The sequence below is a fragment of the Procambarus clarkii genome, chromosome 24 (genome assembly GCF_040958095.1).
Source record: "Procambarus clarkii isolate CNS0578487 chromosome 24, FALCON_Pclarkii_2.0, whole genome shotgun sequence".
NCBI classification, from domain to species: Eukaryota; Metazoa; Arthropoda; class Malacostraca; order Decapoda; family Cambaridae; genus Procambarus; species Procambarus clarkii.
The window spans coordinates 11,542,747-11,569,661 of NC_091173.1; the positions used below are offsets into that span (position 1 = coordinate 11,542,747).

The following is a 26,915-nucleotide window of genomic DNA, read 5'->3' on the forward strand; positions in this document are numbered from 1 at the left end:
GGTGCAAAGACATGCTACTAAGTGGCTCCCAGAACTGAAGGGCAAGAGCTACGAGGAGAGGTTAGAAGCATTAAATATGCCAAAACTAGAAGACAGAAGAAAAAGAGGTGATATGATCACTACGTACAAAATAGTAACAGGAATTGATAAAATCGACAGGGAAGACTTCCTGAGACCTGGAACTTCAAGAACAAGAGGCCATAGATTTAAACTAGCTAAACACAGATGCCGAAGAAATATAAGAAAATTCACCTTCGCAAATAGAGTGGTAGACGGTTGGAACAAGTTAAGTGAGAAGGTGGTGGAGGCCAAGACCGTCAGTAGTTTCAAAGCGTTATATGACAAAGAGTGCTGGGAAGACGGGACACCACGAGCGTAGCTCTCATCCTGTAACTACACTTAGGTAATTACACTTAGGTAATTACACACACAGTCAAGGATAAGACTAAACTGGAAAAGGTTCAAAGGTTTGCCACCAGACTAGTACCCGAGCTACGAGGTATGAGCTACGAGGAGAGACTACGGGAATTAAACCTCACTTCGCTGGAAGACAGAAGAGTTAGGGGGGACATGATCACCACATTCAAGATTCTGAAGGGGATTGATAGGGTAGATAAAGACAGTCTATTTAACACAAGGGGAACACGCACAAGGGAAAACTGAGTGCCCAAATGAGCCACAGAGATATTAGAAAGAACTTTTTTAGTGTCAGAGTGGTTGACAAATGGAATGCATTAGGAAGTGATGTGGTGGAGGCTCACTCCATACACAGTTTCAAGTGTAGATATGACAGAGCCCGATAGGCTCAGGAATCTGTACACCTGTTGATTGACGGTTGAGAGGCGGGACCAAAGAGCCAGAGCTCAACCCCCGCAAACACAACTAGGTGAGTACAACTAGGTGAGTACACACACATACATACATATACATACATACATACATACATACATACATACATACATATATATATATATATATATATATTATTAAATATGACCGAAAAAGTAAGATTAATAATTCTAACACGAATTTTCTCAATCTTTCGTACATTACGCTTCACTGTTGGAGGTAAATCAAATATATATATATATATATATATATATATATATATATATATATATATATATATATATATATATATATATAATATAATATAATATAATATAATATAATATAATGTTTGTATGTTAGTAATATAAGAGCTGAAACAAGGAAGCACTGTAAGTCTATGGTATGCAAGAGAGGACTGTGTTTGCTGACAGGCGCTGCATGTTTTGGTTGAATGGGACCCCCTGGTATGTAAGGATATAAAATTAGCCACCCATACGACTGTGTGTATACAAACGTAGTGCTGGTCATATTATGGAGGACTGTTGAGCAAGTTCAAGTAACTGATGACGGTACAAAAATCAGGACCTGGGAAGGTGTTCGTAAGTAGGTGACCCCCCTGTACATTTATGTATATACGCATTACATGTTGTATTGTTTAAAGATACACACACATACATTTGCTATATATTAGGTAGTACTTTTTGTGTATTTTTTAATGTTCTGTTTTTATACAGACAAATGCCGGGAAGAATACTGATTAATTAGATCATTTTTGTACAGTATTGCTTTCCATGTTTAATTATCAAAAGCAACATTAAAAGTTTTTTATGCTTCAGTTCCAATTCTGACTGGTTCTTTTTTAATAATAAGTCATAAAATCATTTAAAATATAGTCTGATACAGGATATCAAAATTTATTAGTAATCTTGATTTCACTTTTCTTCCACACAGCAAAGTCTGGTAAGTGCAGTCTCGTATGACCTACATGGACAGTGGTATCAAAACTTGGGTAACTACAAAGGCACTATGGTCTGCCTAAAGGCAGTACCCTTGAATCAGAAGAGACCAGACCTGAGCAGAAACACCATGAAAGAAATGAGGTAGCTTACTTTACACATTTTCACCCTCTTTAATTATTTTTTACAAGCAACACATTATATATTTTAATTTGTGTTTATTGTGGACTGTTCATTCCTTTTTCCGGGATAATCCTCAGTAGCTTCCCTAGCTATATCACTAGGAGTACCAGTGATATAGCACAGGAAATTGCACCACTCCCCTGAAAACCACCATAGCCTAACAATTCATCTGATCGTGGGGTGTTTGACTTCTCAGCCAAACATTCAAATTGTTCAGATTCCTCGATGGCCTTAGGCTGCAGGTGGCAGCAGATGGGGAGGCTGGTATGCACACCCTTAGGGGCTGCTTTGCCTTAGGGTCTTGATGAAGGCAGCAAAGCCTTCCATCTCCTCTTCATCCCCTTATTTCTGTGGGACATGGCCAAATATTTGCATCCTATGATTTGGGATGTGAGGGGCTCCTTGCTAATGCTGTCTCTGCCTTAATGCTTGCAGGACAGATCCAGGAATTACTGACTCTGTCCATGGTCCTTCTTCTTCTGTGGGATGGGAGTACAGCCCGAGAAATGTGGGGTTTCTGGAGGAAGGTCTATGGTTTTCTTTTGACTGATATTTGGGTGCCTGACTCAGAAGGTTTGTTGTTATGAATATGTAGGTTTTCTTATCTCTCCTCTCATTACAAACTAGATTCCTTCGCTACCACAGGGTCATTTGTTTGTTCCAGTTTGTGGCTTGGAAATGCCCCTGCTATGCTGGTTTCGTTTGGCTTTGTTTTTTACCTGGTATCTTTACCATACATTTGAACTCTCCTGTGTATAAGTTTTCTTCCACTTCCTGGTGGCAGTACAAGGTCTCAGTTTCCTCGTGGGTAGCAGATATTTCTTGGACAAGTGACAGACTTTTTTTTTGTCACACTTGTGTGTTTGACTGGAAGATGATAGTCTTCATTTACCTGTTTTTTCTTGAGAGTTTCTTTTTTGCAGTGGCTGGCTGCACTCTGTTTATGCCTGACTTTTCATGTGATGGTGGGGTTTAGTAACTAAATACTGTACATGTTCAGGCATCCAAGTTTATCTTTGCTTTGATTACAATAATAAGGCGTGCAATTGCTTGGCAGTGATTCGCCATTTCAGTACGGGGAAGAGCAATTTCACCTAGCAGTATATAGGTACCCAGGCGGTAGTCAGCTTATTGTGGGGTTGCATCCTGAGAAAGGTTAGTACTTTGACCCTGGAGGTCAAAGACCTTGATATATAGGACCTTGATATAAACCTAACATGTACTGCATGTATATACTGTACTGGCTGCCTGTCCCCGGACACAATGAATTATTATTATTCTAATTATTATTGTTATTTAGAATAAAAACCTATGTTGTTATGTCTGTGAAAAGACATTACCATTACTAATACTACTACTAATTATTATTATTATTATTATTATAATTATTATACTGGAGTGAACAATATAGAAGGAAATGCAGAATAGAGCCAGTGAAGAGTAGAGGTACCAGTGGCACAATCAGAGAATGCTATGAACTTCAGATATCCACGGTTGTTCAGTATCCTTCCAGCAAGCATAAGAAATATTGCTAGAGCAAAAACAGAATTCAGGAAAAGACTGGACAGTGTTCTACAAGAAGTGCTGAATCAACCTGGCTATACTGGATATTTAAACCTGCGTGTCACTACAAGCAACAGCCTGTTGGACCAGGCTCTCACAAGTCAAGTCTGGCCCCAGACCAGGTTTCAAAAGCAAAAGAACTCCCAGAACCCCATCCATGCACAATCTAGGTCAGTTTGTCATGGGTTCATCAGCTTCAGGACTAAGGTGGAGAATCGAATGAGGGCTGGGCCACCGGGTGGTGGTAATTGGTACAAACGAGTTTCAAGTTAGTTTGAGTGAATCTCTTGTTCTATGTGAATCATTTGCATGGTTGTTTGGTGGTTTTGAGGCTTTATTTTCTGTAAACCATCCAATTGTCTGTAAAGCTTCACTGTCTTTCTGGACGCTTTTTCCAGAGGGGGTAGCAGATTGTCAGCCACTCCCTGCACCTCTGTGAAGGGGCCAGGTTCTGGCTCTGGTCCCCAGTAAGCCAAACAGAACTTTCACGTCTTATGTGATCCTTTAGTATGAAGTAATCTCAGCCAGATAGCTTTAGGGAACCACTGGGATTCCACCAGAAAAAGGCAATTCATTACATTCAACACTGGATTATTATGTACCAATTTACGAATTTTATAGCCATCAGTGTATTTTTTTAATGTTAAAAAGAAACCTGAGTAATATTATATATTTTTTCAGAAATATGCGGGAAGTTAAACAAGACAATGTTTGTGCCTTTATTGGTGCATTTGTGGAGCACAGAAAGTTGACACATGGGGATCATAACAAGGTGACACTAGTAACAGAATACTGCACCAGAGGATCATTACTTGACATACTTGCTATGGAAGACATTAAGCTTGATTCTCTCTTCATATCCTCCCTTGTCCATGATCTCTTAAGGGTAAGTGTAAATTTATGAATTAAATCAGGTTCTCATCCAGGATTTTGCATTGAAGGAGATATAGATGGTTGGAAGAGCAGGATGTTTTTGATGGGAAATGAATGTAAAGTGTGAGGCAGTCAGTGAATTTGGGATGAAAGATGGTGTCTTGGTAGTATCTGTGTGCCTTTCAGAGTTCTTGGACGAGTAATACTAGGGCATTCCGGAGCCTGACTTGGAAGTGGTGCTCCAGGACTCCTCAGGTGTCCTTGTGTTCTGAGCAGATTTCTCTTCAACCTCCTCCCACACCTGCTAAATGTTGGACAGGGGGGTGGGGTGATAGTGATGACCTCATTCCTCTGACCTGCTTCATGCTTCAACACTGCTGCAAAGAAATATTCTTGAAAGCAAGAGTTGATCCTTGATTTGCATTTGGGTAAAGGAATTGGTTCTCTAGGAAATACCTGTATTATAAAAGGCAGGTTAACGAAGGCAATAAGTCCTGACAGCAATATAGCGAGGCACCAAACTGAGAGAAACTATACAGTTACATTTGCATGTAGCTTTTATAGAAGTTCCTAAAGTGCATATTTATTTGTATGTGTATATATATATATATATATATATATATATATATATATATATATATATATATATATATATATATATATATATATATATATATATATATATATATATATATATATATATATATATATCAGGCTGCAACACCTCTTACATAGGAATACATATCATTTTAATTCTTTAAATGTGTATATATTTTTCATTCCCATTGGGGTGCGCAAAACATATGCATATCAAGTCATGTGTAATGCCATGTGTGCGTTTCTATTTCCCTCTTTCTTTTCCTTCTCTTGTATCCCTCTCATTTTATGAGGAAGGAAAAAGTGGAAAAGGATAAAATGAAAGGGGAAGGAAGTGGAAGAGGGAAGGGGTGGAGGTTAAAGAGCTCCCAACTTTGCATACAGCTAAAAACCTGCTATGACACCACAACATGTCTGAGATGCAAGAGTGAGTGAGTGAGTGAGTGAGTGAGTGAGTGAGTGAGTGAGTGAGTGAGTGAGTGAGTGAGTGAGTGAGTGAGTTAGTGAGTGAGTGAGTGAGTGAGTGAGTGTGTTAGTGAGTGTGTGACTGTATGACTGTGTGACTGTGACTGACTGACTGACTGAGAGACTGACTGACTGAGAGACTGACTGACTGACTGACTGACTGACTGACTGACTGACTGACTGACTGACTGACTGACTGACTGACTGACTGACTGACTGACTGACTGACTGACTGACTGACTGACTGACTGACTGACTGACTGACTGACTGACTGAGAGACTGACTGACTGAGAGACTGACTGACTGACTGACTGACTGAGAGACTGACTGACTGAGAGACTGACTGACTGAGAGACTGACTGACTGAGAGACTGACTGACTGACTGACTGACTGACTGACTGACTGAGAGACTGACTGACTAAGAGACTGATAGACTGACTGTCTGACTGAGAGACTGACTGACTGACTGACTGACTGACTGACTGACTGACTGACTGACTGACTGAGAGACTGACTGACTGACTGACTGACTGACTGACTGACTGACTGACTGACTGACTGACTGACTGAGAGACTGACTGACTGAGAGACTGACTGACTGAGAGACTGACTAACTGACTGACTGACTGACTGACTGACTGACTGACTGACTGACTGACTGACTGACTGACTGACTGACTGACTGACTGACTGACTGACTGACTGACTGACTGACTGACTGAGAGACTGACTGACTGACTGACTGAGAGACTGACTGACTGACTGACTGAGAGACTGACTGACTGACTGCGAGACTGACTGACTGCGAGACTGACTGACTGAGAGACTGACTGACTGACTGACTGACTGACTGACTGACTGACTGACTGACTGACTGACTGACTGACTGACTGACTGACTGACTGACTGACTGACTGACTGACTAAGAGACTGATAGACTGACTGTCTGACTGAGAGACTGACTGACTGACTGACTGACTGACTGACTGACTGACTGACTGACTGACTGACTGACTGACTGAGAGACTGACTGACTGACTGACTGACTGAGAGACTGACTGACTGACTGACTGACTGACTGACTGACTGACTGACTGAGAGACTGAGAGACTAATATGTATAAGGTTCAGAACCCATCGGGTTACATTATGTATAGTGGCATGCAATTATCATTATACAAAAAACACTCATTCTCTCTGTTTTATTTTGTGTATGTACTGAAATATGGAAATATATAATTGATATGTAATATTGATATAATAATATAAAAAATATAACATACAGCCCGCATTCAATACTGTATAGATGTTTAATATTTTTAAAATATAAAAATATTAACTCATGTCAGATTTATATTTACTTCACATTTTAGTAGGCTTAATTTTGTTTTTATTGCATTTTCTTTGAGTCCCTTGTAGCTGCCTGAAGCTTTCTCAGTGAGATGGTTCCCCAACTACTAAATCATATTAGATGCAGTTGTGTTTGGCCTACTGGGAACCACAGCCAGAACTTGGCCCCCCTCACAGAGGCACAGAGTGCGGGGCAACACTCTGACATCCCCTTGGGAAAGCATCCAGAAAGTCGATGAACCAATACAGATGCAAGGTTCAAAGAGACAGAAACCTCAAAACTGCCAAACGAACTCACCCAATATAAACAAACAATTGAATCTCTCAAAACTAGTGTTAGCTTGTTAACACTACACCACCACTGCCAATGGGATTGACCAGTGAGCTCCAGGTCTCTCCTAACTTTCCAAGCCTGCTTTGTTACTGATGTGGACAAGTTTAACCACTGTAGGGTTCCCGGCTAGTCGATAAGCTGCTCGAGTCCTGGTGCTTCTAAGTAAGTGCCGACTATCCTTGGACTTGGTTTTGCAGTGGGGCCATTTGTTTGTTATTCCATATTTTAGTTAGCTTTGTGAACATGGACCTGGCTTGTAGGGTGCTTGGAGCTTCCCTCATATCCATGATGTTCGTAAATATGTGGCATTTGCAGCAGTATTTACAAACGTGTCCTGGGATGATATTTGGGCACAGGTTTAGGCGGTCTAACAGGATCTTGGTGGTCCAGTATTTAGTTCATGTTCTCGGGCCTCATCATGTCCATCTTGCAGTTGGTTCGCTCTCTCAGCCAGCCATCTCTCTTTCATCTTGATTGACTGCAGTCTCCCCTCCCCTCCTTGCTAACTCCCTGGTCATGGGTAGTTAGCTCAACCCACCCTCTTAAAAATAATATCGTTTTTCGCTCGTATGCACACTATGGCCAAAAATGGACGTAATTTGAAATTAAATCAGCTTGTGTAAGTGATGTACTGTCCCGTTTTCTGTTTGAGTCCTCTGGTTTACTCAGTTAGGTTAGGAGAGGAAACTTTCAATTAACGGTTTTCATGACGTTTTGAAACCTTAGGAGAATTTCCTGCCCTTCTAACCTACCAGAAGACCCTTAACTTGCTGTTGTAGAAAAAAATCCAAAATTTCTTTTCAATTTTTTACTTTTCAAATTACTGTACGTCCATTTTTGGCCATACGGATAAACGGCCAAATTCAGACATAATTTGTAAGAGGACAGGTTGGGTTAGCTTCAGGGAGCCACAAGGTGCTTCCCCAGAAAACCAGCATTGAATGTAATGAAACTCCTCTTTCTGGATGAGCCCTGGTGGCTTCCTTATTCCTTCCCTTCCTTACAGGTTTGTTAGTTGATGTCTTTGCATCTGCTCCAGAACTGGCTTGGAGAGCTGGGGAAGACTGGACCTCTGTGTCACCCTACGGGCAGGAAGGGAGGGAGGGGGTCCATGCTAATAAGCTAGCTTCAAAGGATTTGATTATTTGTTTGCATTGTTTGGGGGGACTTCATATGCCAGTTTTGAGACTTCGGTCTCTCAACCCAGCAGTGGTCTGTATTGGTTCGCTGACTTTCTGGATTCTTTCCCAGTGGGGTGGTGGAATGTCACCTGCTCTCTGTGCCCCTGTGAGGGGGGGCCAGGTTCTGGCACTGGTCCCTGGGAGGCCATACCGAACTCCACAGCTGTGTGACCTAGTAGTTGGGAGCCAACTCAGCGAGATGGCTGCAGGAGGTCTCTGGGTCTCATCCAGAAAGAGGCATTTCATTACATTCAGTGCTGGTTTTTTCCAGGGTATGGTATTCTTACATTCACATTTTGGTGCTCATGGTAATTTGAAATCATCAAATTGTGTTGTGAATGGGAGGTGGGTTCTCCAAGTTACTGATTATGGCCTTCACGATCTACGCTGCGAGACTCTTCGTAGCCTGGAAAAAGATGATCGTGGTCAATTTGACAGACGTATGTATTCGTATTTTCTCTTGTCGTTTTATATTTATGTGGTTTAGATACTTTTACTAATTTCTGAGCTATACCACTCGGTTGCTCTCTTCCACAATATCGTGCTCTTCTCTAGGACAGGAAGAGCACGGGAAGAGTGGGAAGAGCTCTTCCACAGACACACAGTCAGGACAGATAAACAATCTCAATGCTGTACATTGAAGAACTTGTCAGATATCTATGCTGGATCATACTGGGTAGGAAAAACATTAGCAATGTAACATGTATTGTGGTCCATTAACATAGCAGTCACAACTATAACACCCCATCACTGTTGCAATCATTACAGAACTAAATAGAACATATCCAATACTTTTCATTCACCTTTGGATGAAACCACTTGGGAGGGATGATAGAGCGACGGTCTCACTTCATGCAGGTCAGCGTTCAATCCCTGACCATCCAAGTGGTTGGGCACCATTCCTTTCCCCTCCCCATCCCATTCCAAAACCTTATTCTGATTCCTTCCAAGTGCTATATAGTCATAATGGCTTGGCACTTCTCCTGATAGTTCCCTTTCCTTCACCTTAGAATGATATAGACTAGTAATGGATTGTCCAAAAAAAAATAAGGCATTGAATTTCTAGGGGAAAGCCCCTTGTAGCTCCCTGGAGCTATCTTGTCGAGATTGCCCCTAACTACTGGATCACATCAGCTGTGGAGTTTAGTTTGACTTGCCAGGGTTCAGAGCCAGAACCTGGCCCTTCCCTCACAGAGGTGCAGGAAGCAGGTGACACTCCGCTACCTCAGTTTAGAAGGCACCCCGAAAGTCAGTGAACCAATACAGACCTCTGATGGGTTCAAAAGAGACCAAGGCCTCTCAATGAATGAACTCAGTGAATGAAACCCATTGAATGAACTCCCCAACAATGTAAACAAATTACACAAAATTTCTTGAAACAAGTGTGCACTCGTTTGCCCCAGCCATCCCACTCATTTGGAGAGGGAGCGAGGGAAGTCGGGGCTCATGCTGTCCACTCGCACAAGGCCTCAAATCCTCTGCTGATGTGATGCCTTCCAGATGTCTGCAGTAGGGCCCCGGGGTTGTCAGTAAGCTGTGACTGGTCCTGTGTTTTTCATCACAGTGCTTCTCTGGACTTTGTTCTGTGTTTTGTTTTGTACACTGTGGTGTAGCATGGACCTGGCTTTTAGAGTGCTTAGAACTGTATATGCTCTGGGTTTTTAAGGTTACTTCCTATAGGTAATTTTAGTTTTTTATCAAAAACTTACGGTAATCTTAGTTTTTGTGAATTATGTGCTCATAAACCAAGTTATTCAACAATCATACCATAGTAAATACATGAAAACAATTGATAAACAATCAAAGAATCGTCTAAGGGAGAACACTGAATCATATCTTATAGAGACTGTCAGCAAAGTCATTATTGACTGTCAACATATGACTCCTCACCTTGCCACAGCGCAGCCTTTCATAGCTCTTATAAGCAGTAAAAATGAATATATTTGCAGAATAAACACATTTGAAGTATTAGAGAATGCTAATGCATTTTTTGCTCAATTTGCCTTCATCAGAGCAAGATAGAGAGTGGGCATTTCACACACTATCTTGCTCTGATGAAGGCATATTGAGCCAAAAACGTGTTCAACATTCTTAAATTCTTCAAATATGGTTTTTCTGCAAACAGGCTGTAATTGGTTTAGTGTTTTTGTGATCGTTGTTGCATGTACATATTTATATTTTGGTTCAGTTTTTCTTGCATTTTGCATACAAATAAATAAGTACAAGAAAAAAACTTTTTCAGAATTTAATTTCAGATTAGGCAGGAATGACCATTTTACAGTAGCCGTCTCTGTGTTACTGCTAACATTTTCTTGTACTATGCAAGTATTTTCTTATTTCAGATATGTTGTGGAGACCTCCAGAACTTCTTCGTGCTGGTATAGATGCACCAGGAACCAAAGAAGGGGATGTCTACTCTTTTGGCATTATCCTTCACGAGATGATAGGCCGGCAAGGACCTTATAACACGTACGACAGTGATACTGATGATTCTTCAGGTCAGTCATATATTGTCATTAAATGTTATACTTTTTCTGATGTTCCACTGTTTAAATAATTTTCTGAACTATTGATATATACTCTTTTAAGTGAGATTTCTATTTTGTTTTTGTTTTTGACTTGGATGTATAAAGACAACTTCAGACTGTTGTAAGCAGGCTTAAACGTTTTCCTTTCCACTACTTAACTTATGTCTTACCCTTCAAGTTTTCCCGGAACATGATCCCATTTATCACTTTACAACCAGGACCCCAATTATTGCTGGGTGAATAGGAGTGAACAGTTATGAATCAGTACAAGTCGATTCTTCCTGTCCAGAGTTCAAAGCCATAGTCACTCGCTAGGCACTGGAAAGGATTGGGGGGCTCAAGAGAGAGAGAGGCAGATCAGACAGGTTGGAAAGAGGAGCTTTAGAGTGCAAAATGGTTACAGTCCAACTTATCAAATGACCACTGAGGGACCAAGAGAGGAGGGCAGAAAGACAAGAGGAGGTATAAGGATGGGAAAATGGTCACTGTTATGGAGGTCATCAAGGACCCTCCATGACAGATCTGTGTAAATGGAGGAGTAAAGAGTAAAGAAAAGATCAATATAGGAAAGTGTGTGAGTTGAGTGAGTGAGTATGATCCTTAACAATTTTGGAAATGCCAAGTATGGCTTAGAGAGAGTTTTGAGTGGATTGATAAATTTCTTTGTGTCACAGCAATTAGATACCTTAGGGTGGAATGATGTATGCCCTCCAATGAGCTCCCCCTCTCTTTGTTTAGGGGACAAGATTCCTGTATTTTAAAAAGGTACTTATCTTTGTATTGCATAAAGTTGCTCATATCCTTGTGCACTATCAGTGTCCTGTATGGATCCATTACTGTACCAAGGCATAGAGGAGCTACTGAGGTACTGCTCAGAAACGATTGATTCTTTTCACTCAAATGCAGCATTTTTACTATGATTTTGGATTTGTTTTCTATTTTTTATAGTTATCATTAAAAAATTGAAGGCTGGGTCAACAGTAACTGGACCTCCATATCGGCCTGATCTCAACAAGATAGTAGACATGCCATTTGGTTCTGATGAATCAGTTCGCAGTGCCATGCAATTATCTTGGGAAGAAAATCCTGTGGAGAGACCAAGTTTCCGTGCACTCAGAATAAAACTCAAGAATATGAAAGATAAAAGGTAAGTAAATTCCTATTATTATGATGATCTATTAGAGTATCGCACGTATTACTGTGTTCTGTTCTTTGTATCTACATCATTCAGAAATATGCAAGGAAAATTATTCTTATCTGCAAGAAGTTGTCATTATTATACTTCTCTCAAACCATGATACACCTCTATACATAGAATAGCATCTTGATATTCATACATTCCATATATTTTCCTTTTCATCTGGGACGAATATATGCAGTACAGTATTATAGTTTATATTATTATTATTATTGTGATACCCTATGGTTTCAGTGTGCTTATTTGTGAAGAATCACACTTAGTTGTTCCCTATGATAAGATTCTGCTGTCATTAGGAGAATGAATCGTGCAGTCAGGTAGAGTAAAATTTGAGGAACTGGTACCGCAGGGAACTTTCACAAAATCTTTGGAGGGTCCTACTGGTACTAGGGAGCACTGGATGATACCATCCATTAAAGTGAGCTGTAAAAAGATCAAAGCACACATGCACACTCAGATTTTTTTTAGAGGCTTCCCCCTTCCCTTTAACAACTCTAAAATTATAGAGGATTGCTCTAGCAAATTACTGGTTGACTAATCTGCCCCCACCATCTGTGTCCAGATAGCAACATGGTATGGTCTATCTCACCTAACCATAATATACTGGTATCTGTTTTTCATTTCATGCACCGGGCATGTGCCACTGTATGTTGCTAGATATTGCTTAACACTTATAGGTCACATCACAGGTCAAAACCTCACCTTTCTCAAAGATGTGCAGAGAGCAGAGGATTCATGATCACTTACTGAAGAAGCAAACCTCCAGAAAGTAAGCAAAGCAAAACATACAACAGCAAGGTCAAAAGAAAGTAAACAATTTAGCCAACAACTTGGCAAACGATTCACCCAGTAGTTAGGTAGTACCCTTGTAGCAGTTGCCCACCACCAGCTGACAGCACCACAGGAGCTGCCAGCTTCCTTTATCAATCTTTAGTAATGAGCCAAACAAAAGCCAACCAACACACCCAGTGTCAAAGGGAGTGTCCAGGGAGCTACAATGGTCCCCAGAAAGAGCCATTTCATTACATACAATGTTGATTTTCTGGAGGGCCCGAATAGTGGCCCATTGTTGCTAACTAACAGAAAAGAAAAGAGTACCCACTAAGGGAGGAGAAGAGCAAAGATCAAACCCCAAAAGGAGAGGATCCAGGACGGAACCCTACCCAGAGCAACACAAGCCCGATGGGGACCAGGAAAACTAGTCATATAATGAGACACTATGACCCTGCTAGACCTCCATAACCTACGTGCCTGGATATCAGTCCGAGATGCAGTAGAAAACACGATGGCCAAAATTACAAACTTCTGAGCATCAGAAGAATAGACCACAGGCTGGCTAGATTTTATATCACTGAGGATGACCTGAGCTTTCGAAGAAGAGACCAAGAAACATGATCATCAAACAACACATCCCCTGAAGCTGCTTGGGTAGTCCTGATGGGGGACAAATAAATATTCCCCATAACTGTTTCTGGTTCTAACAAAATTTGTTCCCCCATTTTTCTAGTTTGTAGTTAACAATTTCTGTATAATTGAATAGGTTGAATCATCAAGTTCAGTAACTTGAAATATTTTTATTTTTTATTTTATTTATATATACAAGAGTTCTTACATTCTTGTAAAGCCACTAGCACGCATAGCATTTCGGGCAGGTCCTTAATCCTAATTTTTCCCGGAATGCGACCTGCCAAAGCGTTTAACAACCAGGTACCCAGTCACTGTTGTGTGAGCAGAGGCTACAGTTAAAGATTGGCACCCAGTCAATTCTTCCCAGCCAGGATATGAACCCACGATAATGCATTCACTAAGTGCATTTATCCATGTTTCTGTTAGGATTACAAAGTGAATTTTATACTCAAGTGCTTGTAGCTAGGCACTAATACAATCACTGTCTTTAGGGAACTATAATTAAGGTTTAAATACGAACATGTTACGTGATTTGTGAGTGCATTGTTAGCTGTGTAGCATTTACAGTTTTTGTTACTAAAATATTGATTGTCATAGATGTCAGGTAAACAATTTTATTTATGGTCTATGGCTGAAATTCTTTTGCATAATACATACTTATCCTCTACAGTGAAACCACTCTTGTGTGTTAGTCCCTGCTTGTGATCAGTTAAAGTTGAAGATAGTTTTGAGTTACAAAGATAGCTTGATATTATTTTCATTGAAAACAATATTGTATCATTATTTGTAATTATTAATGTTAGATTGCAGTCCTAATCTGTAATTCTGTTTACTGTTTTGTAAAGTGTGCAGGTAATTAGTATTTATTTGTATTAGTAATATATAACTGTTTTTATTAACAAGAAAAGAATACAGTCATTGTTGTATTTATAATTTCAGTGATCTGTTATGAATATTTTGATTTGCCAAGGCAATATGTCATGACTATTTTGAATATAAGGATGATTTGTGATGCCTATTTTCAGTCGTAAGGGTAACTTGATGGACCATATGGTGCAAATGATGGAGCAGTATAGCAAGAACCTTGAGGAGTTGGTCACTAACCGAACACAACAACTCAGAGATGAACAACGCAAGACTAAAGACCTCCTTCACCGAATGTTGCCATCGTTAGTAATAATAATTTTAAGTCTTATCACAAAATTATATATCTATATATACAGTAATTATTTTTCTTATCACAAAAATCTATCATGTTCAAATTTCACTTTTGGTACTTTTGGCCAAATTACACATTCTTTCTGTGAGGGAGCCCTTTCGGCTCCCTGGAGCTATCGGACTGATATGTGCTATATTAGTCTGGAACTTCAGTCAATGGAGTTCTGCCTACCGGGAACCACTAGCAAGAACATGGCCTCCTCAGAGAGGCACAGGGAGCACTGGCTCTAGGAAAACCCCCTTGTATTTGGGGGTATTCCATCTGTCATCGAATGGGGTTAGGTACCCAGAAAGGTAGGCATCTCAAAACAAACCCTCACATGGTAGGAAATTGCAAAAAACCCAAGACCGAACAGAGAAACAGAACTCCCCTAAAGAAAACAAAGGAAACAAGCAAACAAGCAAATATCATTTACCACCACTGAGCCGTTTGTTCACGCAGCTCTTCCCTCCCGGGAGGGGAAAGGGGAAGCTCCGAACCCCTCGCACCGGCTACTCACACCTTAGTTCATAGGCTGAAGCACTCTGAGGCGGCTGTTAACTCTGGCCTCAGTTTCTTGCTGAAATTTGTGCACCCGTGGTGTTTTCCTGCTGTTTGTGGCGTGGTGGCCAGGAGTAATGTAGTGTACTGGGACTGCATGTGCTTAGGGCTGCCTTCCCTAAATATCCTGTAAGTACTACCATTGGGTTCTAAGGTTACCTTCCTTAGAATCTTCGGGCTTACACTCCCATTGAAGTTCTTGTTGCTCAGCATTTACCCCGTCCTTGGGGCCAGCGGAGGTTTCGTGGCCTTTGGCTCTGGGTAGGGAGTGGTGGTGTTGTTACTGATTGGGGCATATTGGTGCTGTGCAGTACGTATATTTAGTGATGGCCGTGTTTCCTTTTCCTCCTGTTGTCATTGTACTTTTGTGGGGGTTTTCTTTTCTTTTTGTTACTTGAATGGGAAAGGTCTGCCTGGTGTGACTATTCATTCTACCTAGGATATTGTCCAAGGCAATATCCTTGGACAAAAGGTCTGCCTGGTGTGACTATTCAGTCTACCTAGGACTGAATAGTCAGTATTGTCCTAGGCAATATCCTAGGACAACATCCTTGGACAATATTTTCCAAGGCTCCTGTGGGCCTTGGAAAACCCTGTCGGGGCTTGGCTGACCGATGGATGTGTCTTCCAACACCCATCTCACCTTGTGTGAGTTTGAGGGTTGTTTGTTGCCCTTGTCTCAGGGGTGATAATCACCTGTTTTGCCTCCGTCATGCTGCTGGTTGGGTCGGTGACACCTTTGACCTAGAGTCTTGCGAGGCGTGCTCCCGCTCATGCTCCAATTTACCCATTCTTCTTCGGAAGTTCTTAGGGAGTCAGGTGGCATACATGTTGCATCGTAGGTTGTTGCAGCGCGCTAGGTTGGTTGCCTACTCGGATGCCCCGGAGCTACCCCATTTTGGTTTTAGGGACCCAGACCTGGGGACGTTGGTCGCTTCGACCTTGGTTCAGTCCGCACCTTCAGGTCCTTCCCTGCCCTGCTGCTCCATTTCCCCCTTCCCCACACATCCCTGCTGCTGGCTGCTAAACGTCTGAGGGTTTCAGAGTCGGGGCAGGGTTTAGTTGGTGATGAGACTCGGGCAGCCTCAGGAGCTGTCCCATTTGAGACAAAGATGGAGGCATTCAACCCTGCTCCTCCTGCTGGAGCTTCTGGGTCTTACCAGCAGACCCCCTTCTTTGCTGCCTTTTCCCTGGACTGTGCCTTTTCTTCAGGGGTTGAGGGCATGGAGGACAGCTCTGCCCCAGGGCCTAGCTTGGAAGCTTCTGGGCCTGGAAAGGAGTTGACCTGGGGGGCTTGGATCCCCTTTGATCCCACTTGGGTTTTGGTGCTCTCATTGCGGGGTTGGTTGTTGCAGGGGGAGGGGTTTTCTTACCCCTTTTTGTGTACAAGTATGATTTGGGGTCGACTCCTCCCTGGATTCTGGGTTCCCTTGGGTTCCTTGTTGCCCTCCTTCCAGAGGTTTTCTGCCCCTCGCATCCTGCCTAAGGAAGTTTGGGAAGCTCTTTCGGCTTATCTCCTGCGAGACCCGGATTATGCCTCTGTGATGGACCCGTCCTCTTTGAGTTCGACTCTTCGTCTCCATATTGGGTGCATTATGAGGTTCCCGAATCTTCATGGCTTGCAGACTGCCCTTTCTTCTCTCAGGGAGCGTCGCACGGGTTTTGTCGGACCTGTGTTTGTGATGTGTATATATATATATGAACACATAGTACTGAACGGGGTGAGAATAGCTTGAGCTACTTCATCCCTTTGTGTGTATTTATACCTCAATAAACTTATTTCAGTTTCAATCAGTTCTACTTTGGACTGTTGCACCACACATATGGGGTTAACACAATAAGAACTATCACTTTAGGTTGTTAAAATTTATGGCACTGTACAGGATTAGGTGAAAAATGTTACTTGCTTATAGCCTAGTTTTACTACAATACAATTCTATAATAAATGATTGTGGATATAAAATATAGAATGAAATATCCAGCAGAAACCAATAAGATCATAGAGTAGTTATGAAAGGTTTAAAGACCCACCTGCTCTCTAATTGCTCTCCTTCTCCCTCTGCTGGTGATACCTGCTGGCAAGACAAGGGCAACAGCTGTATAAAGAAGCAGTAGCGAATTTCCTGGTCATAATATAGAAAATTGCAAGACAAGGGCAACAGCTGTATAAAGAAGCAGTAGCGAATTTCCTGGTCATAATATAGAAAATTGCATCATGAGCACAAACAACTACAATTTTGATAATTAAGTACACTTAACTATCAATTTGTAGTTAAGTAAAGTACACTTACTTTTTGTAGTGTACTTTATTTGTGGACAGTAGAGCAACGATCTCGCTTCATGCAGGTCGGCGTTCAATCCTCAACCGTCCAAGTGGTTGGGCACCATTCCTCTCTCCCGTCCCATCCAAAAATTCTTATCCTGACCCATTCCAAGTGCTATATAGTCATAATAGTTTGGCATTTTCTCCTGATAGTTTCTTTCCCTTATAAATATAATACATCATATTATGTTATTCTCATCTGTCACTTATGCCAGTGTCCATAAAGATTTACTGTATTGTAATGTTCCAAAGTCAGATTAAAATATGATTATAATTACTGTGTGTATATTTATGATGCTTCATTTTTCAGGTCTGTAGCAGCAAGTTTAACTCAGGGATATTGCTGTAGAGCCTCAAGGTTTTGATTCTGTCACCATTTACTTCAGTGATATTGTGGGATTTACTTCTTTATCTGCAGAAAGCACCCCTTATCAGGTTAGTCTTCTATAGCTATGTTTTTAAACTCAAAAGTATTACTAATATGAGGTGGGGTCTTATCATCTCCATTCAACCTTACCCATTCCACTAAAACTATTAAGACTTTAATTGTTCCTCACATTAGTTCAACCAGCTTTTAAAGTAAATTACTACAATTTTCTCTACATATTTCTTATTTATTAATAATGTTTATAGCTAATTATCCATTTGACATTTCTCTGTTTTGTCTTTAAGTTTCCTTTTTTACATAATAGGTGGTAAGATTCCTGAATGACTTGTACACCCTGTTCGACAATATTATCCGTGGCTATGATGTTTATAAAGTGGAGACCATTGGTGATGCATATATGGTTGTATCAGGTCTTCCCAAGCCTAATATGGGAAGACACGCAGGAGAGATTGCCTCTATGGCACTTGAACTACTGGATGGGGTAAGTTTTTCTTTTTAGTTCAGCAGACCTTTGTCATTTATAGATTTTTATTTGCGAGATTGGTTATTCGATGGTAGCAGAATAGCTGAAATGATTTTTAATATTTTATTTTTGTTTATTCAAGTCAATGAGTTGCCACTGAAATTTATGTAGGATATCTTTAAACTTGTAGTAATATCTATCTACATTATCAGATCAGGTCATCTGCTATAGTAGTCAAGTCACCTCCCATGATCAACAGTAGATAGCCTGGCATTTAATTATTCTACAGATTATTATAAGGTGTTTATAAATATTATCTTTAGCCCTTCAACTGTGCATATCAACCAGAATCGTTTTATAGGTGGTGCACATGTCAACCAGGGTAAGTTTTATGTCTAGCATAAGACTTAAAGCTTCCTTGGGTCACATTTGCTTCCTCAGGACTCTTAGAAAATAGATGCAATCTTGGAAAAAAATCATGGGCACTTCCCTCCTGGGTGTGAAGGCCTCGGTTCTAAAACAACAACCATGAATAGTGCATGCAGCACCAGCTCACATCATCACCATGTAGCTCATGCCCATAACATTACTTAATGGTGAAATAAATAACTTAAATAATTTAATAATGATAGTGATATAGAAGATCCTGATATGCATCATGTAACAGGACCTCATGTTCCTTTAGAAAGGAAGTACTGTAATTATCAAAAGGCACCAAGCCATGAAGGCTATGTAGAGTTCCTTTAAAAAATGAACACATGAAAAAATTTTCATATTCAGGATTCTGATAATAATAGCAGTGGTTTGGCTAGTGTTAGCAGTGTGCATAGTGTATTGCTCAGAAGTTGAGGTGATCATGCCACACTGGCACCTGGCGAGTGTGTGGACTACAACCCGTTCTCGCAAATTTAATAAGTCAATATTGACTTATTAAATATGTGCATAGGTGACATACTTAACATAATAGATACCCTTAAAAAGATTCATAGAAAACACCGACCTTACCTAACCTACTTAGTATGTTAAGATAAGCATCTTATTGCTTCGTAATTACAATTATTACCTAACCTATAATAGGTATAGGTTAAGTAATAATTGTAATTACGAAGCTATAAGATGCTTATCTTAAGATACTAACAAGGTTAGGTAAGGTCGGTGTTTTCTATGAATCTTTTTAAGGGTATCTATTATGTTTAGTATATCACCTATGCACGTAGTTAATAAGTCAATATTGACTTTACGAATTTGCGAGAACGGGTTGGTGGACTAACAAGGGTGAGCTTGGATCACAGCCACCATAACTGCTTAGTGGTTCTTAACAGTGCATAAATATGTAGTTATATACAACATGGGTATACAGTGTGATAATAGCATAAACAATATATTTTATTGTTCAAAGAACATAACATTGTATGCATATTAGTGACAATTATATTTGTATGTATCAATATTCCACACAATTTATTATAGAAACTTGTCAAATTACGGTGTTACATAATAAAACTGTATCGCTTGTGTGTTGTGAAGTATCATGAGAGTTCCTCTCCACCACAGCTAAAGTAAGCTACATAATTGTTATTATTTGTTTTTCCCATGATCAGAGAATGCATTTTAACAATATTTTGAAAAAAATTTGACATTCGTAAAGAGGTTATACAGGTAGCCTACATTTTGTGAAGAACTCTAAAGTATCACATAACGTGGATACTGGGCTAAGCAAGCAAGAACTTTTATACCAAGTTTTAGTGTGGGGAGGTGAATTTTGGAGTTACGTGAGTTAAGAATGGATTACTGCTGATAATTTGTGCTAATTATCAGGTGTATCGGATTCATAGCATAAATCAAGCTCCTGCACACCTTACACTCTTGTGTTTCATGAATGTTTTCAATTAAGTACCTGGTATATTTTCACATCTTTGCACATACCAATCATTCTAGACTTATTATGCATTGAAATTCTGGTTAGAAAGTGGGGGAAGCATTAAATAATAATGTTAAAATACAGTAGGCACTTTGTTGTGAAGAAAGAGAGTATTAAATATTTTCTGGAGGGGGCCGAATGCTGGCTTCCTGTAGCTAGCCACACTGAGATAGCTCCACATATGTATGGCACATCAGCCCTTACAAATCCTCAAACCCTTACTGGAGACACGAGACCAAAAACCTGGCCCCGTTACAGAGGTACAGGGATCAGGGGATTCATGATCACTCACACCAAAGAATAAAACCCTACCCCCCCCACCTCCCCCTGCCTTAGAAAGGACGTAAAGCAAAACAGACAACTGCAAGGTTCAGAGAAAGTAAGCAAGCAATGTAACAAACAATCCACCCAGTAGTTAGGTCATACACCCTGTAGTAACAGTTGACCTCCACCAGGTGGCACCAACATGGGAGGTGCTGCTTTCTTATCAACAATCCTCAGTCCTTTGTCTGATGTCAGACTTGTCTGACTGTTCCACAAGTCTCCAGCTCTTCAGGTTCTAGATTTTCTAGATAAGTGTTGACCATCCTTTGGACTATTCTGTAGCAGCTCATTTACTTGTATATTATTACATTCTTTACACAGAAAAATCACATTAACATGATACATCAATGAACAAATCCAAATAGATTTGGACTAAAGCGCACCTGGGAACACCCAGCGTATAGGTTCGAACCCTCACCAAAGCTCCTGTTGGATTTATTACATTTATTAGTATTTGTTTTACATGTATGTGTTTACAAGCCTCACTTGTTGTGTTAACCTTAGTAACAGTTCATTTCACGCTGCATGTGCTTAGGGCTGCCCATCCCTAGGTTATATCTTGAGGTTATCTTCAGATGATTTCGGGGCTTAGCGTCCTTGTGGCCTGATCCTCGACCAGGCCTCCTTTTTGTTACACTCCCCCAGGAAGCAGCCTGTAGCAGCTGTCTAACTCCCAGGCACCTATTTACTGCTAGGTAAACAGAGGCATCAGAGTGAAAGAAACTTTGCCCATTTGTTTCCACCTCCACCGGGGATTGAACCCGGAACCTCAGGACTACAAATCCGAAGCGCTGTCCACTCAGTTGTCAGGCCCCAGCTTTGCTCGCTGATGTTGCCCTTATCCTGACCGGATTACTTCCGTAGTAGATTCATTTGTTTGTTCCATAGAAGCCTGTGAAGGGTACCTCACCCCTAGTAGTACAAGGGTCTTTGATTCCTCAGTGAAGTTTTAAGTTTGGGGGCATTCTGGGGTTTATTGATCAAGACGTGCACTACGGTTAATGTGCTTATACATATTGCACACTGCCAAATGTCCTCCCTAGCCAAATTGTTTTATAAGGGCGGTGTGGTGTCAGTAAAAGCCCCCTGTTAGGATTGAAGGTGTTTTGAAGGATTAAGTATTACCTAAGTTAGGTTCATAATGTTACAAGCAGATGCTCGTTTATTTTAGAAGTACCCAGCATTGTAAATACTAAATACATGTAACCTATACCAGTGTTGTTGTTTTGAGAATAAAGACTGATGCAGAAGCATGTGTTTCCCTCCCTGACAAAGGTTTTGGCTGCTAGGTTAGGCCAAAACCTAAGAACCTCCTAGTGCCTAGATGTTCTGCTTGGTCTTAACTTCAGTCTCTGGAAAACCCAGTAAGTCTTTGGTGTACATCATCATTGATCAGTCCACTGAGCCTGCACTAATTTCTTGAGAATTTAATGGATGTCCATTGGTTATGCTACATACCAATGGTCATTTGTACAATTTTTGCTCTGCCACTCAATGAGTGGCCCTGTTCCCAAGGCCTATGATGTTATGATTTGCTGGGTCTCTATTTTAGCTAGATCCATCGTCTATTGATTTTTTTGTAGTGATGAAGCTTAACAAGTGGCAGCTTTCTTGGGTTCATAAAAATTGCATTTGAGTACAAATGCTGGTTATACTAGGATTAAGGTATATAAAATATTTTGTTTGTGTGGCTCAAGTGTTTATGAACCAAATAGAATCTTGATTACAATTCATAATTTAGTTATACAGTTCTTGCATCTGTGTTTTCTCTTGTATTAGCTTATATTTATAAACTTTGTGTAACTTTTATTTTTAATTTCTGAAGGTTCAAAATAAATTTATCATCCGGCACCGCCCTGAAAAAAAGTTGCTGTTACGCATCGGGCTCCACACGGGCCCAGTGATTGCTGGGGTTGTTGGCCTTACTATGCCAAGATACTGTCTTTTTGGCGACACTGTCAATACTGCCTCAAGAATGGAAAGGTTGGTGATTATGGCAATTGAATTCTCATTACTGTCTAGTTATTGAAGAATTAGATTCATTGATAAACATGAGTAATTTTTTAATTATTGCATATAGTATTATAAATAAGCACCATATTCCTAGAGTGGAAGAGCCTTTTGTGGGTCTGGCATAAAGCAGATTTGTTGATCCCCATTAGTTTGGTTTCCCATTATCAGGGACAGGAAGCCTTTTAGGTTTGTTGAGGTTTCTAGCCAAGGGTGAGGTAGTGTCTGATCACCCAACTAGTTACTGACCAGACCTAATAGTTTAAACAACTGAGTTTTGCACAGATATCCACTAGAGTTTATCATTATGTGTATTCTAAATATTTTTAGGTTATGGGCTCTTTCTGAGTGTAGGACCAGTACCATTGTAATTCTTGTGCTGTCATGATCATTACACACAAAAATCACAATAGTGTGATGCATCAAATGATAAAATCCACAAGGGCCGTGACGAGGATTCGAACCTACGTCCGGGAGCATCCCAGACGCTGGCTTAATCGACTGAGCTGTGACATGGTCAAAAAGAGTTGAAACCGAAGTTCTATTGAACTTACTGGATCCTGCAGCCTCCCCGAGGCACAAACCAGGGTTTTACGCAACTCCCACCATGCACTCGAGCTATGTCAATAGGCCGTTTTCCCTCTTCACCTTTACTTCATTATACACAGAAATCACAATAGCTTTGTTCATTAGATGCATCACACTATTGTGATTTCTGTGTGTAATGAAGTAAGGGCAAAGAGGGAAAACGGCCTAGTGACATAGCTCGGGTGCATGGGGGAAGTTGTGTAAAACCCTGGTTTGTGCTTCGGAGAGGCTGCAGGATCCAGTAAGTTCAGTAGAACTTCGGTTTCAACTCTTTTGACCATGTCGTAGCTCAGACGATTAAGGCAGCGTCTGGGATGCTCCCAGACGTAGGTTTGAATCCTCGTCATGGCCCTTGTGGATTTGTCCTGTCATGATCATATTGGCTATCATATTTGATGTATTTAATTTTTTAATTTATTTCAAATAGCAATGGAGAGCCATTAAGAATCCACATATCGGAGCAGTGCCATATTGCACTGAAAAATCTTGGTGGATACGTGATGGAACCTCGTGGACTAGTCACCATGAAGGGGAAGGGGGAAGTCCTCACCTTCTGGCTCAATTCAGCCAAACCTGAAGCCATCCAACGGAGAGAATGTAACGAGTCATTATCATCACCTTTACTTCAACTTAGTGAATATGATATGGAGATAAAACGGCGTAGCCCTAGGCTTTCTTCTATAGGTAACCGAACATCAAGCATCCCCAGGTGAGTTATATGATTCTAATGTAGTGTTACCACAAAGTACAGTACAGATATATTATTGGTACAGTAATTATTGTTGGAAATTTGGTAAAATTTATAAAAAATTCAGATGCAATGGATTTGTTTTATTAGGCCAGGTGGAGTCTGGTCCCAATTACAGTAGTCATTGTAATGTTTATAGTATTAATTGCTGTTTAACTATTTTATTTTATTTTGAATTACAGGAGCATAGAGGACCCAGGAGATATAAATGGTGGGTTGCCACAATTAAACTATGATGAGCCAAGGGATTCCCCACGCTCAGATATCTTATACCACCGGCGGCATCTTGGCAGTAATTTTCGCACGTCCAGTATTGATAATACTACTCGAGGCAGTCTACTGTGTCCTCCAAGACAGGAGAGTGCTCCTGATATAGTACATCAGAGTATTAGTCTTGATGAACTGCACCATTCAGGTGTTCGTTTAGAGGTGCCAGCATTGCAAAGCATTACAAATGCTGCATCACCATCCTCATCAGAACCAACACTTCCCCTAGATGATAGACAACGTGGTGTTAACTTTTGTCCATCAGCAAACAATGAAGAAGTTTCTGCCACCCATGGTAATGGTGAGAGAGATCCCATGTTAAATGGAGGTGAGGGAGAATCTGAGGGACAAGGTATATACCCAGGAGAAAATAGTCCATGCTTATCTGGAATTGGAAGCAAACGATCATCTACAATACGATCTTGGCTGGCTGGAATATTCCAGTACTCACGGCCTAACTCTCAAATAGCAGCAAACAAACTTTCATTAAATGGACTCAAGAGAGAAAGTCTTGTTTAGTATCGTCTCAGAGGTGGTTATTTGAGATCAGTTTTTATTCACGTATGATAATAATCAATGTTTGATAAAACTTAATACTGTACTGAATACCATGTCTTCAGAATATCCAGCCGAGGTTTTTATGACTTACAATATGGTACTGAAATTTTAACCAAATTAACTTTACATTAAAAAGGTGTAAAAGTTGTACATTACACTAAAAGTTATTGATGAAAGTATATAACGAAGTGAGAAACAAATTTGTAATTAGTGTACAAAATTTCTTGAAAATGTAATGAAAACAAAACTTGCAAGATTCTTAATGTGAATGCTCAAAAACTCCAGACGACTCGTTTGAGATACTCTTCAGTGCACAGTGACTGTAACAGGAGAACAGTGCATTCAAAGCCTCATATAATTGCTCAGAATAAAGGATCCTTATGTATGTTTTGTCAGAGATGCTAAGTTACTGAAAGTCATAGTGGTTGAACTGTGAATTTATTATATACTTAATAAATGGCAAGAAACTTGTTAGTGGTTATTGCCTACTTTATAATTTGCAAGAACATCTCTATTAGTTTAATTAACTTGAAAACCAGTGATTTTCAAAATTAATGTTATAGAACATGAAAAAATAACTTTATATATAGATGATTTGGCTACTTGAAATATGCCAAAATTTCAAGTGAACTTGAATTTTGAGGAGGATTAGACCTTATTTATGTGGCAGCGTATCTTAATGCGTCCACTCACTTTAGTCTATCCTTTAAAACAGATCATTTAATTACCTTGTTAATATTGTAAATTTGTGTAAATTAGTATTTCATAGAGGAAAATTTATTCATTCATTGTAATAAAATCAGTAATCATATGGAATAGTTATCTTAACTACAGAAGCCATTAGGCTGGTCTGTTAGAGATCACACCACAAAGTGGATTGTCATTAAGTTTACTTTTGCCAGACTGTGATACAGATTGACGAGTGTGTTCAGAAGAGTCTGAGTCAAGTGGCTATGTATGCACATCAAAATGTATTGTAGATATTAAAGATACAACAAATTAGAGTACTTGATCTTCATTAAGCAAAATTTAAAATAGGCATAAATATAATTATTAAATAAGGACTGTGAACAATATAATTACAGTGTAGTTACACGGTAGTGTTTCTAATAGCCACTTTTCTCTGTACTGTTCATCTGAACGCTGTATTTGGTTTTCTGAACGTGCCATAATATGGGGCATTTTTTGCTGACAGTACTAGAAGTAGATTGCCTTTGGTACCATTTATTTTAAAATGTAATTAAAAAATGTCATTGTGGAGAGCTTGTGCAGTACCTGGCATTGGCCCAAAGGGTCTGTATAACTTATCTCAAGTGTGGTGGCCATAATGTCACTTGCCACACCAGAGAAAACTAATATAAAAAATCATTATATGAGCTTATGTCATATTGTGGCCTAAACTTTAACACAACATTCACATTATAACGTAAGGTGAAACCAAGCATTCTGCTCGTAGCAGAGAAACATTTATGCGGAGTATTACTGCCAGCATAAACTTCAATACAGCACAGTATTACATATAAAAGGTCTATATGAGTAATTAATATTATACGGTATAGAAAATTAGAATATTATTTTGCCACTTGCAAAAAAAAAAAAATCTTTAAATGTATTTATTGAAATACCCCCAAGCCATAGACCTTGGATATTAGACCAAGTATGAATGTTGTTTTGGATATTAGGCCTCTCATCTTTGTTCTCTTTAATTGGCTATTTTGTTTCATATTCAGAAAATACTGTGCAACTCATGTACAGTATGTCACAAGTTTGACTAAAGTTCATGTATATGTGAAAGTAAACTTTTGTAGTTAAAAAGTTTAAACAAAATTTTGTTGATCAAATCAGTGGTGAATACATGACTCCTAAATAGCTGATAAAATGATAATTAAAATTTGTAATTGCACAAACTCCACAGAAAATACATAGTTTTGAAAATAAGATCTTATGCCAAAGGGTTTTAATGATACATGTGTAAATGAACCAGCATTCTTGTACTTAAATGTATTTATATACATAACAAAAATACATATTTATAAAACTGTGTGCTGTATAAAATGTTTACACTCTGCATTGTACTCAAATGTATGGAAATGTTAGAT

General features: G+C 39.8%; 2 protein-coding genes across 2 annotated transcripts in view; one reads left to right on the top strand and one right to left on the bottom strand.

Annotated features, from left to right (window-relative positions):
• Window positions 1–26,857, top strand: part of LOC123761727 (receptor-type guanylate cyclase Gyc76C) — a 321,982-nt gene extending 295,125 nt beyond the window's left edge. Inside the window, 12 exon segments of the mRNA XM_045747876.2 lie at window positions 1,783–1,931; window positions 4,215–4,419; window positions 8,606–8,774; window positions 10,677–10,832; window positions 11,811–12,009; window positions 14,493–14,636; window positions 17,860–17,887; window positions 17,889–17,984; window positions 18,242–18,418; window positions 22,471–22,628; window positions 23,671–23,952; window positions 24,174–26,857. Coding sequence (XP_045603832.2) covers window positions 1,783–1,931; window positions 4,215–4,419; window positions 8,606–8,774; window positions 10,677–10,832; window positions 11,811–12,009; window positions 14,493–14,636; window positions 17,860–17,887; window positions 17,889–17,984; window positions 18,242–18,418; window positions 22,471–22,628; window positions 23,671–23,952; window positions 24,174–24,777 — 2,367 coding nt within the window. The 3' untranslated portion in view covers window positions 24,778–26,857.
• Window positions 4,453–26,915, bottom strand: part of LOC123761728 (queuosine 5'-phosphate N-glycosylase/hydrolase) — a 49,513-nt gene continuing 27,050 nt past the window's right edge. Inside the window, exon 4 of the mRNA XM_069330618.1 lies at window positions 4,453–4,783. Coding sequence (XP_069186719.1) covers window positions 4,775–4,783 — 9 coding nt within the window. The 3' untranslated portion in view covers window positions 4,453–4,774. The remainder of the gene's footprint in view (window positions 4,784–26,915) is intronic.